This window comes from Lissotriton vulgaris, chromosome 2_1 (assembly GCF_964263255.1).
Source record: "Lissotriton vulgaris chromosome 2_1, aLisVul1.2, whole genome shotgun sequence".
Taxonomy (NCBI): Eukaryota; Metazoa; Chordata; class Amphibia; order Caudata; family Salamandridae; genus Lissotriton; species Lissotriton vulgaris.
The window spans coordinates 753,270,134-753,289,377 of NC_141687.1; the positions used below are offsets into that span (position 1 = coordinate 753,270,134).

Sequence of the window (19,244 nt, forward strand, 5' to 3'; positions counted from 1 at the left end):
GGGAGGGTAAAAATTACTATTCCCTCTCCAGTGAGTTTGACAGTAGGGAAAGTAATGATTTAATATATTAATAAAAGTAAATTAAATATCAATACCAATAAAACTTTATTTAAAATTAATTACCAATGTAATATTATGTAATAATTAATTAATTGGAAATACAAATAAATATTTATTATTAAAAATGAATTACCTATTCATAATTAATTAGCAACTAATTCATTTTCAATAACAAAAACGAATTAATGATAACAATTAATATCAATTAATAATTAACAGTAAATTAATTATCAATACACAAAAGTATTTTTAATATGTAATTAATTACAATTACATTACTTCCAATCCTATTCCCCTATAAACCCACAACCCGCTTCGGAAAATAAATTAATGAAATGAACATAATTATTAATTAATAAAAATATTTACCAATTAATAAAAATTCATTACCAATTAAACATTAATTACCAATAAATTCCAAATGAATACCAATAAGTAAATGAAAATATTTAATTAATTATCATTAAATTACTTCCCACCCTATTCCCCTACAAAACCCACAACCAGCTACAGAACTAAAAACCCAAATTAAAATAAAAATAATTAATAATTGCAAAAAATTAATATTTAATTTAATATAATTAAATTACTTCCCACCCTATCCCCCTTTAAACCCACAACCCGCTACAGAATTCAATTATGCAAAAATTAAATAACATAAAATTCATTACTTAAAATAAATTAAACATACATTACAAAAATAATATACACTTTTCACACATATACTAACACACAAAACACTTTAAAATTATTATTAAAAATTCGATATATTTTAATGCCTATATTATATACTTAGATATATTGACTTCTATATTTTGACAATCTTGACAATATTTTGACAATTATATTACTTACCTTCAATTCAATATTTTTAACCACTATGTTGTGTCCATTCGATATTTTGTCCATTCTATATATTTTTTTCGATATTATGTCTAGTTACTGGGAGAAACATACACTGCATACAAATATTTGTGAGAGTTTCTGGAGGGTGACTTTTGGGACTTAAGGTGCTTAGGGGTCAAGTTCAAAGAAACCAATAGCAGTTAGGTATTACCTGTCCTGGTGATTTTGGGTACAGAGGTGCAGGTTGTGTTGGTAGCCTCACGCACTACACGTTAAAGTCAATGAAAGGGTACCTGTAAAAGTAAGGCTGCAAGTGGGGACAAGTCCGGCAGAACCCAAAAGGAGCTTGGCTCTTGGGGATCCCTCGGGCCATAAGTTAGGGTGCAGGGGTGTTTTGTTTGGCGGGTTGCTTTCACTGGAGGCTCTCATTTTACTTGGGTGACCAGGAGAGGGGAAGAAAACAGGAGAGTAGGGGCCACTCTTGGTGCAGGCCTTATTGATCCTGAAGTCCCTCATCGGCAGGTTGGCATTGGCATTGATGGTGTCCGGGCTGAACACTCACCAAGACTTGGTTGTGACAAATGTTCTGGTACCCAAGGTTTTGGTGCTGGGCGGCTCCTGGAGGATCTAGCATCTCAAACCAAGCTGGAGAAGTAGGGCTGACCTCCTAAAACCACAGTGACCTCCCCCTGGTGAGATGGTCCCTCGGTTGACATGGTGGTCAGCAAAACGGAGTACCGGACAAGTGCAATCAGTGCCTGCAGCTGCAGGGAAGTGGCTGCCACACCCCATGGGAGATGCTGTGAGGTTTTTGAAGTGTTGGACAGTCCTCCCAGACTTTAGGAGGATGCACAGCTTCTGGGCGAGTCGGGTCTTCACACGTGTGGGGAAAGCAGCAGCCAGGCAGAGTTTGGAGCCAGTTTCGGAGATGGTCCACAGTTCTTGTGATGTCGGCTCTCCTTAGTACATTTTCAGTGGCCAGGTAGATGAATCTGAGCTTCTAGTTTAGGGGGACCCCTAAATACTGAATTTAGGGGCATTTAGGGTTGTGTAGGGTAGTAGTCAATTATATACTTACTCTTCGGGTGACTACACCCCTATATAACCACCTCCTGTGGAGAGTGGGTATAATACTAGACCCAGAGTTCCTAGCTTTACCAAATTCAAAATTGTGAAAGCCTTTCTTGGCTGTCCATTTCAGGTGGCCTACCTTAGGGGTGTGCCTAGCCTCAAAGTGCAACTGACTAACTTATTTCTTGCCTGCTCTAGTGCCAAATGGCCCCAAGGGCAGAAGGTGATGTTCCCCAGGTCTGGTGTTGAAGCAGTCGTTGCATATCAAAGGGGCCTTGATATGCTAAATCACTGGGGTCCGGATCGAGGGAAAAGCTAGGTTCCACACGGGTGCCAGGCTTTGAGGGCGGTGTGCCGAGTAAGCCTCCACCCCATGGTGCACGTAGCATCATAGAAAAAGTGCGGGAATCCTCCGAAACCAGGAGTCATTGTGAAAGAGCAGTTGCTCTTTCCTTTTTGCACTTTTTCACTTTTTTAAAAATATATTTTTTTCACTTTCACGTCCCTAGGTCAGGGTGAGCCTTAGGGTGCTCATACGGCCAGGGTTTATCACATTATACTAGTCCTGAAGAATGCCTGGTAAACTTACACCATTTTGTAGGCTGAAACATGTCGACTGATATTACGAATTAATCTGGAATTAACCAAACAATTAACTTTTGGCCAAATTCCCAAACACATAGCTTTTTATCCGTGTCTTAGTGATCTACTAATATTTTTTTTTCTTTTGATACTCATAAGACACTCTTAATTTATTTATTCTCACTGCACGCCTCTTTCACTAAACCAGCTCCGCAGTAGTCTGGCGTCGCAGCACACCAAAAAGGCACTCGTTTTTTTGGTGGGGCCCGATGATGAAGCATGACACCGACCATGTAGGTGTGTGAGGGCTTTCTTACCAACCCAATTCGGGCCAGGTAGTGTTCTTTCTTGTCTTGCTCCTTTAGTGTGGTTTCCCAAAACACCACTGGCCTCTCTTTTTTTGTTGATACCTTTATAACCGGGGACTAAGAGGGTGTCCCTACTCTCCCTACCTCTCTTTGTGTTAATACATGCTAAATCACTAGCCATATGGCTGTAAGAAGTGTCACCACCTTCCTCCAGAGCAGGCATTGTTTCTGGCCTCTGAGAGTGTGGGCTCTCACCTGCAGGGCTTCAGAAACTAGTCTTGTTGTATGGTTTTCACTTTCTCAATAGGAACTGTTCATTTGTTAGACAACATAAATGTTGGAACAGTGCCAGACTGATCCCATGCACCCCCTGAAGATATGTTGGCCTGTAGACCTGCTAGCTCCCTGTGCCTCCATATGACCCCTAAACCTAGTAAGGTAACAAATGGTTGGGGCTACCTCAGAACACAACAACCCTGACTTCCCAAGCAATAGTGGTGACAGATCTAAAACTTTTTCACTCAGTCACTTATGCTCCCTCAGAAAGGTACACAAGAAATACACAAAGGGGCATTTCAATATTTATTGATCCATTGTGATTCTTGTATAAAATATATGTGCCGCACTGATTAATTGATAGAAGCACATTAAATTGATAAGCAATATAAGAACAGTGAAAAAGATAAATAGCTCCACCATTGTGATAAAACAGTGTTTATGTGGTTACATAAAGTTGCCTAAGGTGGGTGTTCTGTCAAGAATCCCCCACAGGATGCTCTAAGTCCCCATCACCTGAAGGCAAGGTGTATAGGTTCCCATCTTGGTCACAAGCTGGACATCCCTCTCCGCAGAGGGTAAACTGGCTCCAACACAGAGACGGCCTTGCAATGAGAGTAGGGTGGTCCTCTAATTTGGGCATGGAAATGCATGTGTATTTATTATAACATCATCCATGCTTTCATGTCAAGGCTTCAGCCAGGTCAACTGTTTATTGTCTTAGTGATAGCCATATAGCCTCTTGGATGAATAACAAAAAACAGCATTTGTAAAATGTGAGTTCAAGCCTTGTACTAAATGTTCAAGGTGGTGTGATAGAGTAATGACGAGGTGGAATTGTAAGCAATCTGGTTTCAGTGAAACCAATCCTGCTCTGTCTCACAAGCAAATATGTATCAAAAGTCATTGTGTAAAGAAGAACGCAACTTAAGAAACAAGAACATGTAAAATAGTAATGTTTCTTACTGGGTCTAATCTAGCCACTCCTCGGACATGAGTCGACTAAAGCTATGTAATAATAGGAAAGCTATCCAAAGCAATGATATTAAAAAGGCAATAATACAGTTTGAAAACTAAAGCATTCATAAAGCCATTATTGAGAATATAAAAGTGAATGAAATCAAATTTAAAAGGAATTTAGAATGTTACATACAGACCGAATCAAAAAGGTTCCCACCAAACGGAATAGCCCATTTTTATGTGCTCTGAGAGGTAGATGAAAAAATTCTGTTCACAGCAACTGCAAATGATGATCCCAGAGTAAGACCTCAGAGCAGGTTAATCGAGCAAACATGTTAGCATGCTACCCCCACAGCAGCAACTGAAGGAGTGACCACACCCGATGAAAAATCTGCAGTTCCAAAGTCAATGCCTAGCTCTCCAGAAGCGTCCCAAGAAGGCTCATAGAATTCATTCAGACGCAATGGTAAACGCAAATAACAGCAATAAAAATGGGCCTTTACGGAGTCCACCAGTACATTCATGTCCAGAGGCTGAACCGATTACGTTCCTAGGCACATGTCTAAGACACACTCGAAAATGCACAGCAGACAGTGGAATTCAGGTTGCATGCTGTGAAGCGACACAGGCCGAGAACCAATGCTCATTTAATTCCCAAAAGAAGGGTGTGCCAAAACATTGAGTCATGCATTCATGGCACCGAAGCACATGGGGTAGTGCCAGTTCCCTTCGATCTTAAGATGGGACATAAATTACGGAGCACAAATTCTTCAAAATGTTGTGGGAAATTATTGGAGAGTAGCAACTGCATCTTTGAAAAGGACCTTACAGTAAGGCTTTCAGTCTGATCTAGGCATCAAAGTGCACATTTGAAAACTAAAGTGTCACCTCACTAACTGTACAACCAGGTAGAAACAATACTTGAGTACAGCAAGTGACCAAGGAAGAAACCGTGACAAAATAGGCTGTGCCCGGTCTCATACGCAGCAACCTTGATCAGTCAATATAAAAAAACTCCCATTTAAGGGTAATCTGAACCCGGCTGAATCATGGCTGCTGGGCAACCGTTCAAGTAGCAAGATATGTTTGCAATGGATGCGGTAAAAGCCCCGTGGTGCAAAACTTCCTTGCACACCAAAGAACCATTATAAAGCATTCTCAAAGTAGGAAACACTGAGAAAAACGTCAGTTTCCTTATTCCAATACCTGAATTTAAAAGGTAATTCCCACTACTCATGTACCTACCAATATCCTAGTCTTCATATCTGCCCCCTTGGTGGTGTTCTAAGCAGTACTGGAAAAAAAATGCCAAAATTGGCTGAGTGGGGCGTGGCCAAGATGGGGAGCGGGTAAGACGTGTGTTGTCTCGTTTCCCCACCCGCTGATGCCCGATCCGGCCCCATCTGGTTAGCTAGCCCTTCGGAGGCAAACAAGTGATAGCGGAGTTGCCCCCCCAGCCACCGGGAAACTTTGATGTGCTGAGATAGCAGCTGGGGGCTGTACCCAGACTCTTACCGGGGATAGACAGCAGAGCCTGCTGGAGCCCAAGATGGCGGCCGGACTCTGAGTGCTATCGGGTCATGAGGCGTGCAGGTTAGCCGTGCCGGAGTCTAGTGCTGGGCGAGCCCTTGCTGATCCCGGTGAGCAGAGAAGTGCTCGTGGCAGACAGCGCAGGCGGCTGGGCTCTAAGATGGCGGCTGGCACCTGAGCTGCATTGGAGCTCAGTGGGTGGCCTTTCTGAGTCGGAGCTCGGTCGGCGATTTACCAGCTTGCATCGCAGGCGCTTTGATTGTGCCGGTGAGTGGTGCGGCTTCAAGCGTACCTTGGGCGAGCCCCTAGTGCGGCTTTGGGAACAGCTGGAGGTGACAATAAACCACGAGACGAGGAGGAGGCCAAAGAGCTCCTCGGTAAATGGCGGGTGGCTGCAGCGTCTGGGCCCTGTGTGGTAGTGTGCGACTGGGGATGCCCTCTGCAAAACACAGTTCGGTGGTTGGTACGGCAGTTTGTTCAGAGCCCCCCCTCACCCCCCCCGAGGAGGAGGGAGTTACGCCAGTGCTCAGCAGGAAGGCGGTAAGAGGAGGCTGGGGCTACGCAGGGAATTTGACGCACGGCTCATGAGGCCCCCCGGCGGCCCCGACGGGCCTTGAATGTGACTGAGGTGGTGGAGTGAGCTAAAGAATGGTGATGGATTAAACCCAGATCACTTGATTGGAGTAAGTGTTTGATTTGCTCAAACGCTCCGTCCATCATCCCCTTTGGTATCTGTTAGATCTGGGGGTCTCAAATTGGCAGAGGTAAGTACCTTAGACCAAGTAGGGACCCTTGCTTCTAGTCAGGGTGAAGAAGTACACACAGTAGATAACCCCTGCTCACCCTCTAGGTAGCTTGGCTCGAGCAGGCAGGCTTATCCCCAAGGCAATGTGTATAATAAATGCACTTAACACAAACAATGATCCCCAATCCACCACAAACTGAGACCACACAGGTAAGTATATTTATAAAAATATAACTTTATCTAGTTTATGCAAGAAAACGGTAGTTATGGACTTATTGCACAATATCTTCAGTTTCTCTTCGTATCTGTATCTCTACTAGGAAAGTCTTACACATATAAAACTACATCAGTCTCAAGTCTCTTAAAATTATTATCACTGGAGCAATGTATTTGCGCAGTTCTGCCAAAGTCAGTTCTAATCTAACTCTAGCGTTGTTCTGGAGCGCCGGTCCCGGGTTATCGAAGAGACCGCCTCCCTTTCAGTAAGCTTTCCTGCGGTCACGCGAGGCCCCGTCAGCTCTCCGCCCGCTCTGATTATTCCACGAGCAGCGGGGAGCTAGGATGCACTTTGCGGGCTGGGACGGCTGCTCGAAGGTGAGGCCCACACCCACGGATCCCTCGGCGGGGTCGGGTCTACTCACGGATCCCTCAGCGAGGTCGGGTCTACTCACGGGCTTGAACGCGGCTCCTCTCCTCCGATCCAATCGGTGCGCGGCTCCTCAGGCGAGCCCCTGTGTGAGGTAGAGACTCCTCGAGGGGATGGCCACTCACAGCGCGGCTCCACAGGCGAGCCCCCTAGGATGACACGACTCCGTCCTCTTCTCCGCCAATACCGGCGCGAGCCTGATGATGACGCTGCAGCTTGGGAACCAATCCCGGTACAAAAGGGGGTGGTAATGGACGGAGCATCTGAACCAATCAAACACTCACACCCAGTCAAAAGATCTGGGTTTAATCCATCACTGTTCTTTAGCCCACTCTGCCACCCCAGTTCAGACATGGATATATGCAAATCAGTCTGACCCTGTGCCTCATGGGAACAGTCCAGCCCGAACTGGCAAGCCATGCCTTCCGCGGACCGGAAACAAGCTTCCGAGGACCGGTTTCTGGAATTCCAGCCGTCTTCAGCCCAGCTTGCTCGAATCCAGTGACAAAGTGAGCAAGGGACTCATGTCTGAGCATACCCTGCCACACTTGTGGCGGCCAAAAGCGGTACAAAAGGGGGTGGTAATGGACGGAGCATCTGAACCAATCAAACACTCACACCCAGTCAAAAGATCTGCGTTTAATCCATCACCGTTCTTTAGCCCACTCTGCCATCCCAGATCTTTTGACTGGGTGTGAGTGTTTGATTGATTCAAATGCTCCGTCCATCACCACCCCCTTTTGTACCGCTTTTGGGAACCAATCCCAGCACGGCGTTCGGTGAGGGGGCTCGTCACTCTGAGCCAATCAGGGCTCTGCTCCTTCGGTTCTCGCCCTCGGCGGCCCCAGCCAGACGCGGAGTTGTTGGGATAATTCCGGCCCCGAGCAGCGGCGATACAGAGGCGGCAAGCGAACTTTACGTAGCCAGGAGCGGGCAGAGGGTTCGTGAAGCCAACACTCTTGCTGGGGGGATAGCTCATGGAGGGAAGCGCAACCAACCTTCGATCCTCTGCCACAACATGCCGATGAGCACGACAATCTTCCTCCGCGGCCACAGTTGCAAGCCACGCTCTCAGCAGGAGTAAAAGCACGATCTTCCTGGCGTAGTTCAGTTACGGTGGAACCTTTTGACCCTGGGTTCCCAGACAGGAGGTCAGCTCTTCTCAGGCCCTTGGAGATTCAGTTAAAATACACAGCACACAGCAAAGTCTCTGTAGTTCAAGCAAGCAGGGACACAGCACACAGCAAAGTCTCTCTTCTCCTCAGCTTCAGTTGGTCAGCAGAACAGGTCAGCCCTTAGAGCACACAGCAAGGCAATCTTCCTTCAGTTCTCCAGCGGTCCTTCTTCCAGCAGAGGTTCCTCTTGATTGTAGAATCTAATTTTCTGTTGTCAGGGGTCCTTCTCTTATACCCCAAAAAGTCTTTGAAGTCTTTGTGCAAGTGGGCCCTGAGCCAGGTCTGGGTGTTGCTGGAGCCCTTGGGCTTCCTGGCTTCCTTCTTTCTTTCATTATCAGGGACAGAGGTGACAGTCGCCCAGCAAGCAAGCCGGGCCGAAGACGGCTGTAATGCCAGAAACCGGTCCCCGGAAGCTTGTTTCCTTTCCAGTAAAAGAATTGGCTTGGTAGTTTGGTCTGCCCTGTTCCCATGATGTACTGGGCCAGGGACAGACTAATTTGCATGTAGCCAGGTTCTGAGCTGGGATGGTGCAGTGAGCTAAAAAACGGTGATGGATCAAGCCCTGATCTGTTGACTGGGTAGGAGTGTTCTGCTTAATTCAGATACTTTGTCCATCACCACCCCCTTTTCTGAATCAAGGACGATGAAGTCACTCAATTGCAACAAGAGGTGATCCGGTAGAGAGACCAACAGCTAGATCTGCAGGCCCATGCTGACAACCTTGAGAACCGCTCTTGGCGGAATAACATTCGGGTTCGGGGTGTTCCATCAGACGCGAGGGATCAGATATCACTGCTTTCCTGCAGGATTTGTTTCGATACATACTAGCAGCATCTCCAGAGACGGAGATCTGCATTGATAGGGCTCACCGGGTGAGCCTAGGACAGCGAACCAATGCTCCTCCAAAGGAGATTCTGGCATTCCTACCCGGACTATCCTTTAAAGGACGCATCATCAGGGAAGCTAGATCTAAGCACCCAGTTCAGTACCAGGGTATGACCGTTACCCTGTATCAGGATCAGGCAGCCAGTACCCTACAGAAACGGAGGGAATCCAAGGATGTTACAGCACACCTCCGGGACAAAAGAGTGGCATATTCTTGGGGGCACCCCTTTTGCATCATCTTTAAATGCAAGGTCGATTGCATCAGATTCCGTCCCTTTCTGAAGCGTGTAAAGTGTTGGGACTGCTGCAACAAAACCTGGTGATGGAGTACTCATCAGATCCCTGTCGGTCCCTGACACGGTGGTAGACAGTCGGGAGGAGACGCTCTGGAAGAGCTAACCGAGGGCCCGATCCGCAGGTTTTAGCACAGGAACGACAAGCGTCAATTGAAGCAGTTTCAGCAGACACCTCCCCACAGGAAAGCTCTTGAGGGTGATTGGGGCTCTGTCTGTGCTCCTGCAATGATGGGGCTGGGGGCGAGGCGGGGGGAAGGATTTGGCTACAACGCCCTTGCCACGGATGGCCCGGTCTGACTTACTCTACCACAGACACACTATAAGGTGTGGTGTGTGCGGGACTGTGATGGGGGTTGTATTGGGAGTTGGGGTTTGGGTTTGGGGGGATGGGAGGGGAACTGATGTGCTCAGGAGGGGACTTCGAGTATCAGCACTCGGGCCTCAGGTGTCCTAGCAGGGCAGTTGGGGATCGGGTTTATTTCACCGGCTCACACAACAAGATTGGGGTTGCTTCGTTTCTTCACCCAAATATGCATGATGCTGATCTAACCATCCTCACACCTAATGTTAAGTGACCCAATAGCCCCAACAAGAGGTGAGCTATCCTATCCTATTCGGAGAACGCGGGAGCTGACATATGCCTGCGGCAGGAATCACATTTACTAGCGCACGATTCGCAGTTTAAAGTCCAAAGCATTTTCCAATCAATATCTCTCTTATCTGACTGACAAGAGGGTGGGGTGGCGATTTTGGTAACGAGGAAGTTTAGGGGGTCAGTGGGAGATAAAGTGGCAGAAATTAAGGGACGACTGCTGGCATACCGTTTTTGGATTAAAGGCCTTGTTCTAACAATAGGATCGCTATACACTTCAAATGCAGGTCAGGAGGTGTTCCTTAGAACGGCCCTGTCAAGCATCCTGGAATCACAAGACCGCTTCATTCTAGTGGGGGGCGACTTGAGTTTAGTCATGGACACAACAGCGGACAGATATGCTAGTCAACAATCCCAGGGGGGGAGTCTCGGGGGAAGGTAAGCAGCGGTTGGCTTGATTGACCTATGGCGAGCGTCTCACCCTCAGGCCACTCAATTTTCTTACTACTACGCGAAACTAGACCACTTTCTGGGTTCCTCTGAGGTCCGAACTGCGGTTAAAGATATTTGGATTACAGCGGCGGCCTTCTCGGATCATGACGCGGTCATGGTCACATTGGGGGTGCCCTGCATAACCCGTCCTGCCGGGACCTGGCGATTGCGAGAGACCATGCTCCACAAGCAAACGGTACAATAACGCACCCTGAAATGTATCAAGGATTACTTAGAGATTAATGATACACCAGACATTTCTATAGCTACACTTTGGGGGGGCGCTTAAAGCAGTGGTGAGGGGGAACTAATCGTTGTGTCAGCAGCAGAGAATTAGGAGCACCAGGCTTAAAGGGAAGAGCTTACGCCCCAAGTGGTTGAGCTGCAGAGAGTCCACAGCCGAATGGGAGCCCCCCGGATCTGGTGACAACTGAAGAATGCTCGGGCCCTGCTGGCGGAGCTCAACCTGGACAGAGCAGAATATGCGGCTCTTCACCTAAAGCATTCTTACTATCTCGGGGGGGGGGGGGACAAAACAGGCCGGCTATTGGCTAGCAGGTTTAGAGAAAAGGTGCAACAGGGAAGGGTCAAGGATCTTACAGATTTGGAGGGATGCCAGATCACCGATAATATGGGCATAGTGCAGGCTTTTAGGGATTTTTATGCAGCTCTTTACGAGAGGGAGTCCGCAACTGTCCCACAGATAGACACCTATCTCCGGCAGGCACGCACAACAGCACTGACCCAGTCAAATAGCGATGCGCTTGATGATCCCATTCACATCGAGGAGGTGATAGGGGCCCTCTCCCACCTTGGCCCCAGTACTTACCCAACTCTTCAACTCTTTTACGGACCCGGGCACGGTCCCTCCAGAGATGCTGCTAGCCTTGATAGCGGTAATACCCAAACCAGGTAAAGACGCTTCCCGGTGTGGCTCTTACCGGCCCATATCACTGCTTAATGTTGATTTGAAACTGTTCACAGGGATTTTGGCAGCGCGTCTGGGCCCCCTCGTGCCGGGCATAATTGATCCAGACCAGTCAGGTTTTATTCTAGGCCCGACAATGTAGCGACAATACAAAACGCATCTTTCATCTTATCGATAAGGCCCATCACACTAACATGGACGCCCTTCTCTTGCCGGTGGATGCTGAGAATGCGTTCGACCGCGTCAATTGGCACTTCTTGGACAGGATTCTGACGCATTTTGTATTTGAGGACAGGTTCCGAGCGTGGATATCGAGCTGCTACACCAACCCCAGGGCAGAGCTCAGGGTAAATGGACCTCCACACTTTTTGAGATACAACGGGGTACCAGACAGGGGTGCCTACTGTCCCCCCTTCTCTTTGCCTTATATGTAGAACCGCTGGCGCAGAGGATTTGGGACAATCCGGAGATAGTGGCATTCCATTTGGGGGAGAGAGGCATGCAGTTAGCCTGTATGCCAACAACATCATCGCCTCCCTGGAGTCTCCAGCACGCTCAGTCCCTGCCTTTTTGCAGAAACTGGAGGACTTTGGTCAAGTTTCGGGTCTGTGCATCAATATTGGGAAGTCCTCAATATTAAGGTTTTGAGAAGAGGGCCTAGCCCTAGCTTCTGGGGAGGGGCAATATGCGGTTATACCCGTTCATTCCTCCATCCCATACTTGGGCATAGAGCTTGTAGTGTCCGTGTCCCAAACGGATTATCTCAACTACTTTAAGTTCCTCCAATGCTCAACCAAAGACTTGACTGCATGGAAGGGTCACTCGCTCTCCCTACTGGGCAGGGTGGCAGGGGTTAAGATGTCGCTCTTACCTCAAGCTCAGTACCTCTTTCAAACAATTCCAGTCTGGTCACCACCGGTCACGATACAAGATCTACAGAGGGCTATTAAACTATTCATTTGGGGAGGGAAGAGACCACGGCTGCGCAAGAACCTGGGATATCTAAGGCCGGATGACGGGGGATTGGGCATCCCTAATGTTTTAGAATATTTCCTTGCGGCGCCATTTCAGTATCTAGTGGAGTGGAAATGCTCCAAATCTGAGAAGAGCTGGCTTTTCCAAGATCGCTTGATAGCGCAATTGGATCTTTTGAAGGTCCCCTTCCTCAATCGGATCCACAGACCCTCCGGTCTCGGGGTCTCTCCCTTCACACAGTCCTTTGTTGCGAGCGTGGGATGGGGTGGTGTTACGACGGGCCTGATGAAATTTCCTTCTCTTATGACACCGCTTTTCGATAATAAAGAGTTTTCCCCAGGGGTGGACGCTAGCGCTTTTTCTGCCTGAAAGGCATCTGAGTGCCGGTCAGCAGGCCATTTCTTTGACCTTGAGGGTATCATCTCCTTTCACAACCTTAAGAATGATTATGGACTTCCAGACACGGAGCGTTTTCGCTATTTTTAGCTCAGACACTGGCTCCTCCAGGCTGATGTTCGCCAAAAGGTGTCCAGGAAATTGACTAAGTTTGAGAAGTGGCTGTACCTCAAGAACACGGATAAAGCACTGATAACTGATATCTAAAATATGCTTAGAGTGGAGGCCCATGTGGAGCCTACCGCAGGCCAGAGAAGGTGGTAAACAGAATTAGGAAGGCACCTAAAGAGTAAGGAGTGGGCGGACATTTATTATCGAGCAAACCATTGCGCGTACCACGGCTAGCAGGGAGGAGGCAGTTAAGGTGGCTATGTACTGGCATTTGACCGAAGCCCGTCTTCATAAAGGGAATCCAAAACGCAGCCCATGGTGCTGGGGGGATGCGGGGATGAGGGCACCCTGATACATGCAGAGAGCTTCAGACTTACTGAGGGGAGGGCATAGGCGATATAGATCACCACTTTTACACTGAGCTCCCGCGTTTACCGGCTTACGTGATCTTGGGTCTGCCTAACCCCATTACATACCCACTCAAATCTAGGCGGGCAGACTGATAGGGTTAGCTTCGGGAGCAGCCACGTGGAACATCCTATCCTATCACACTGGGGATAACATGTGAGGCCGACAAGATTGGGGTGGCTACATAAATTATGGTATGTTCTAGGTATGGAACGCGTACAGGCCTCTCTTTCCCACACTATGGACAGCTTTTCCGATGCCTGGCAGACATTGATTGCTTTGTTATCCACGGAAATTAATGAGATCACATGCCCTAAGTATCTCTGCCTTCTTCGACTTCCAAGGCTGGCCTCTACGTCATGACCTACGGAGACTCATGGAGGACTTTTCCTATATCCATAACACACCTTGGGGCTCTAGTAAAGCCCACCAGTTCGGGGTGGGAGAGGGAGTTGGGTGTTTCGTGGAGGGGAGAGGAGTGTGGGGGTTTCCTTTTTTTTTCTAAATGGCAGTACAGCGTTTTCCCCCACCGTTTGGCTGTTTGCGCGATGGTTAGTGCGACAGCGCCAGGGGTGGGGGTTTTGAGGTGGTTATGGGATTTGCAGATTATGGACAACAGGAGGGGCTGATATGTTATGCATGAACAGTAGGTTTGTCTGCCTTGAAATTTCTGTACCTCTTTTGACGAATATGCCAATAAAGCAAAGTTATACCCAAAAAATCGGCTGAGTAACGAACCTGTCAATTATCCAATCCACCAAAAGAGTCTCAGCAACAGTGAAAGATAGCTTCTCTAATTTGTTGTTTTGTAAGTTGGTTTGGTGAAAACAGGCTTGTGAAGTGCTAAATTTGAGCCGGTCGTTTCTAGAGCTCAGAACCAGCACTTAATCATCAACACCAGTGCTTTTTATGAGTACTGGGTTAAATCCACCGTAAGTGGGATGGATATGCCCAGACGTGGGTCCCTTGCTCACTGTGCCACTGGATTCAAGCTAGCCTGGCTGAAGAAGTGTGACATACCCTGAAACAGGTCCCAGGATGCTTGTTTCCGGTCCAGGGAGTACCTGGCCTGGCAGTTCGGTCTCGACTGTTCCCATGGAGCACAGGGTCAAGACTGATTTGCATATGGCTGGGTCCCAAACTGCATTTCTCTGGGTCTACTGATCATATTTTTTGTAATTTGGGTTGATGTAGTTATTAAAATTTACTCTATTTTTCTAAATTGGTGAGGGATTTTTCTTGTGTTGTGTGTTCACATTGTCACAGTTTGAAGTGCTGCAAAATGCCTTAAACCTTGCATCTAGATTAAGTCTGACTGCTCTGTGCCAAGCTACCAGAAGGTTGAGAATAGGTTAATTTGGGGGTTTGCTTGTGACTTCACCCTGACAAGCATTGTGATTCCTGTGAGAGTAGTGTTTTATCCCCCTGAGCCAGGACCCAGTTTCTTACATAAGGCCTACCTTCTTCTTTTCAGAGGAGAAAGCATTGACAGCAAGAAAACCTGTAACATAGACGCTAATCTTTCTGTGTACCCAATATTTGCTCATGTGAAGTGTCTGCGTTTGCACCTTATTGAGGGAAACGAGCTCTGCATTACCTTTTTGACACAATAGTAGACTTCATACACACATTTGCACTACCTGATGATTGCTTTGAAATAAAATGCATGCGTACAAGGATTAGAGAGATCATTCTCTCCAAAAGGTATTGAATGTTTATTACAGCAGCAACTGAGTTGACTGGGGGTATTATATGTTGAATTATAGATGCTAACCGTGAATAAGAGTTTTTATTTCACTGAGCGGTTCTGAGTGACATCAAGTAGACAAGGAGAGAGAAGCTTGAGTTGTCAATGAAATCATTCAAATCCCTGTGGTGAAAACCAACCCCTTAATCAAAGTTTAGGCATGTATAATTCTTTGTTTTTATGTCACCCCAAAAAACATAAGCTCCTACTTACAAAAGGTACACAGCAACTCAAAATTAATGGGGAACCGTATTTAACATGCAAAGAATGTATACAAGTAAACCTGGCCTCCTGCTACCCACCCCTTCGATAATAATCCTCCTCCTGCCTAAAGTTAAAAATAAAAATATCTGTCCTACTTCCACCCACCCCCACCACCCTCTAAAAAGGAACTCTCTCATACTCCTCTTCAAAAATTAGAAAAATCTAGCCTCTTGCCACCCACCTACCCACACCACTCTCTGCAGATTGGCAACCTCCAACCCACCCCACCACCTTGGCACTTACTCAGAGCAAAGAGCTGGCACCACTCAGACAACAGCTCCATGAGAGCTGTTTATCTGCACGGCTTCATTTTCCCTCTCAACATGGGTCAGCAGAGACCCGACTAGAGAGAAGGCATTTGGTGTATACACACCACTGCCCATGTTCTCCTGTCTCCCTCGGGTCTGTAGCAGTGCTTGAAATGGAGAAATAGAAGTGCAGGTACTCTGTAGCAGAGTACCTGCTTTGTTTCTGAGAAGTGCAGGTACAGTGCTGATACTCAGTACCGGACATTACCGACCCATTTAAGCATTAGTCTCTAGAGTCCGGGGTAGGGGGAGGGGGGGGAGGGGTCTTAACAAAAGGGAAGAGAGGCTTCTATGGGGTGATGTCACAGCCATTTCCAGTAACAACTACGGTGATATCACTGCAGAGAATATCCGAACTTTGGCCTGATTGTTCATGATTAAGGCTACGTATGCAAACCACACACCAAGTGCATCACTTATATATAGTGCAGAAAAAAGAGGGGAATTGTAATATTCCGATAACGACAGATTTCACCACTCCAGAATAGTGATACTATTGCAATATGTCACAGAATAAAAATGACTGTCTTCCACCAGCCAAAAGTCTGTATACACAAACACACACACTCACTTATGAGCAAAACATCCTAAATCCACCCGAATACCATACGTTGTCAGTGTGGTAATATTGGTACAACATCTGGGAATGTCCCTGATAGTTTGAGTGACCGCCTTCAGCAAGGATCATTCAGCGTGTTTCTAGTTCTTTGATGTAAATTTCACAAATGGACAAGTCAACAACCAGCAGAATACAATGATATAAGAGAGCTACAAACATCTAATTTACTTTATCCCTCGTCATGACATCTCAAGCTTGGGACCAACATTGTGCAGAAATATCAAGCTATGAAAACAGTCATTCGATTCCCTAAAAACCTTTCAGCGTTTAAAAGAAGCATTACACGAAGAACTGTAAAAAGACCTAAGACTAAATAGCCTGTTAGTGTTGGAATACATGTTCCTTTTAGATTCACACAATGGTTGTAAATAATTAATAGTAGGTTCTTGCTCGTTATACCAGCGATGGGCAGTGCTTTATGAATGGAAAAGCAATTAGAGAGACCCAGTGAAATCTGAATCGGAAGCGTAGAAAAAAAACTGTGCTCACCACAAAGGCAGAGTGGAAACTTCCAAGCGCTTGCCCTTAACTCGACTGTGACACCACTGAGACGTGGAGAAAAGCAGTTTCTATTCAGACAGAATGGAAACGTGCTCATTGTCCGGGAAACTAAACACGGTATTGATACTTGTTTTCCCAAAGTACATTCTTACACAAAGGCACAAACATATTAGGCTAGTGTACTACATGGCTTCATTTCTGCTCCAATATAGAAAGCTGACTGGGAATCTTTCAATAAATGGACAAACCTACTGATATATCATGACATTAGATTTTCAAGGTTACCATGAATTTGCTTCGAACATTGTCAATCACCCGCCACCTGAAGTGGTGTAAAAAGCTAAGTACAAAGACCCACAATTTTCTCAGGAACCCAATGCTGATATTGCCGATGCCGGTCCTACCGACCACCAAGGCTGCCTGGTTTTGCCTTGATTGCAGCCTCTTTCTTGGTCCATCCTGTATTTCCTATCACTTTATCTCAATCTTGAAATATTATTTTCCCTACAATTTTTTCCCATTGTTTTACTACTTTCTGTTCCTTCCCCTTTCTACCTTTTCGGCCTTTGTCCCTTGCTCTGGGTCAAAACCTGGGACAAAAATCAATTCTGGTTCCTAAAAACGAGTATTGGTGCCCACCCACCACATGCAACCCATGCACAAATTAGGCCTCGCAGGAGAAGTCACTTTTATTGAAAATCGATAATCGGAAAATGTCGGGGGTGTAAAATCTTGTTTCCATCATACAAGTATTATAACTACACCAGCATCCTATTATCTACAATTGTGAATCATTCCGAATGTATTTCATATTCCAGTGCAGCACAGATGCAATTATGTTGCCATATTCAGAATATATACATACAACCTGGAGCCGCTCACAAGTCAACATAATTTAATTGCATTTTACATGCAGGCTGGAAGCAGTTAAAACTCCAGTTCCAGGTTCCCTGAACTTGAATTTAAGTTTATGCGGCGAGGACCTGAGCACAGCATCGAGTTAGAATGAGAGTGTTGCGGCTTTTAAGCATTCAACCCGTGTTCAGTACATCTGTATGGCTAATTAGATATTGATCACAATCACGAAATATAGTTAGCCTCTTTTAATGGTATTCTGCTTTGTAACGATGATGAGACAGGGGGCATTTTTTTTTATTTTTAAAGTAAGGTGGACGTTCACAAAACAACGATTTGTACAACATTACATAGGGCACACAGTGGTAACGAGAAATAAATCATTTGATATGCTCTCAAAGGAAGTACACATTTATGTGAACAATGGTGGCACCCAGTCACTTACTGATGATACATTCGCAGCACGTCATATAGATAATCTTTTTCGGCTTCATTGTCAATCAGCAAGTCAACCTGTAAATAAAACACATATTTGCAAATATGATCACTACAATGAAAGACAATCATATAAACGCACGCAGATAACCAATTTTAGTTGCATTTGCAAGCGCTCTAGAGGCGAAGGAAGGTGAGTTCATGTTGCATTGCGAACCTGCGCTGCGCCAGGTGTAAACCTTGCGCGCCCTACCTGACGCGGACTGTGATGGTGCAGAAATGCCTTCAGGAACAGTTTTGGGCATTCGTTAAAGTTGCCCATCCTCGCAGCGCGGAGATGCCACTCGTGCTGCGGCTGCCACACATGCCTATGGACCTGCAGCCTTGATCGCGTGCAGTACTGTACCGCCGAGTTCTGGCAGCGGGGACATTTAGCCGGTTTGCTGTTACTATTTCTTTCCTCACTCCAGAACTCCAGCATTCATGTAGAGGCGTGTCGAGTTACGACACTTTGGCACTGTTACTAATTATTCAATAGCAACCGAACAATGACAAAATGCTGAAAATCGGTAACATTCCTTGTTTTTATGAAAAGATGAAACACAGATTTAGCGATGGTTTTAGCTGTGTATTTTATGAAGATGACTTATTTACAGTTTAACCAATTTCCTTTCAACGTTGCCTGTTTTAAACAAACAGTTCCATGCTTTCCTTCAAATAACCAATGATTAGTGTTCAAGGAGAAGAGTGGTTAGGAAAAAAAATACCATGATTGACTAATACAAAATAGAACTGCTTAATCCAGTGTACACTTTAAAATAATTATCTTCCTACCACTCTTTTTCCATTTTATTCCAAGAACAGAAGCGAAACCTACAACTGAATATATTAAAAAAAAACTGGATATGTATTTTTTGGATTTATTTTGCACAACTAGTGTTTATAAATCGTATCTAGCATATGTATATCGAAAGATTAGTTTTGCAACTAAATCGGCATTATTACTTTCTTTTGCAAAGCAGGAAGCATGATCTTTCGGTGTGCAATATGGAATACAATTTCAAAAAAGGAAAATGCAAACATTTTATTACATACGTGTAATCTTGTGTAGATCCCTCTGACAAAGTGGATTATTAGCCAGAGTGGATGTTGTTCCACCACAATTAATACGGGCACTCTTTATTTTGAATCAAGTAAGGTTTTAGTAATTTAAACGTGAGCTCAACCCATGGT

General features: G+C 45.9%; 1 protein-coding gene across 1 annotated transcript in view; it reads right to left on the minus strand.

Moving 5' to 3' along the window:
* The window catches only part of USH1C (USH1 protein network component harmonin), a 697,039-nt gene that overhangs the window by 568,876 nt on the left and 108,919 nt on the right, over positions 1-19,244 (minus strand). Inside the window, exon 2 of the mRNA XM_086954146.1 lies at positions 18,022-18,089. Coding sequence (XP_086810272.1) covers positions 18,022-18,089 — 68 coding nt within the window. The remainder of the gene's footprint in view (positions 1-18,021; positions 18,090-19,244) is intronic.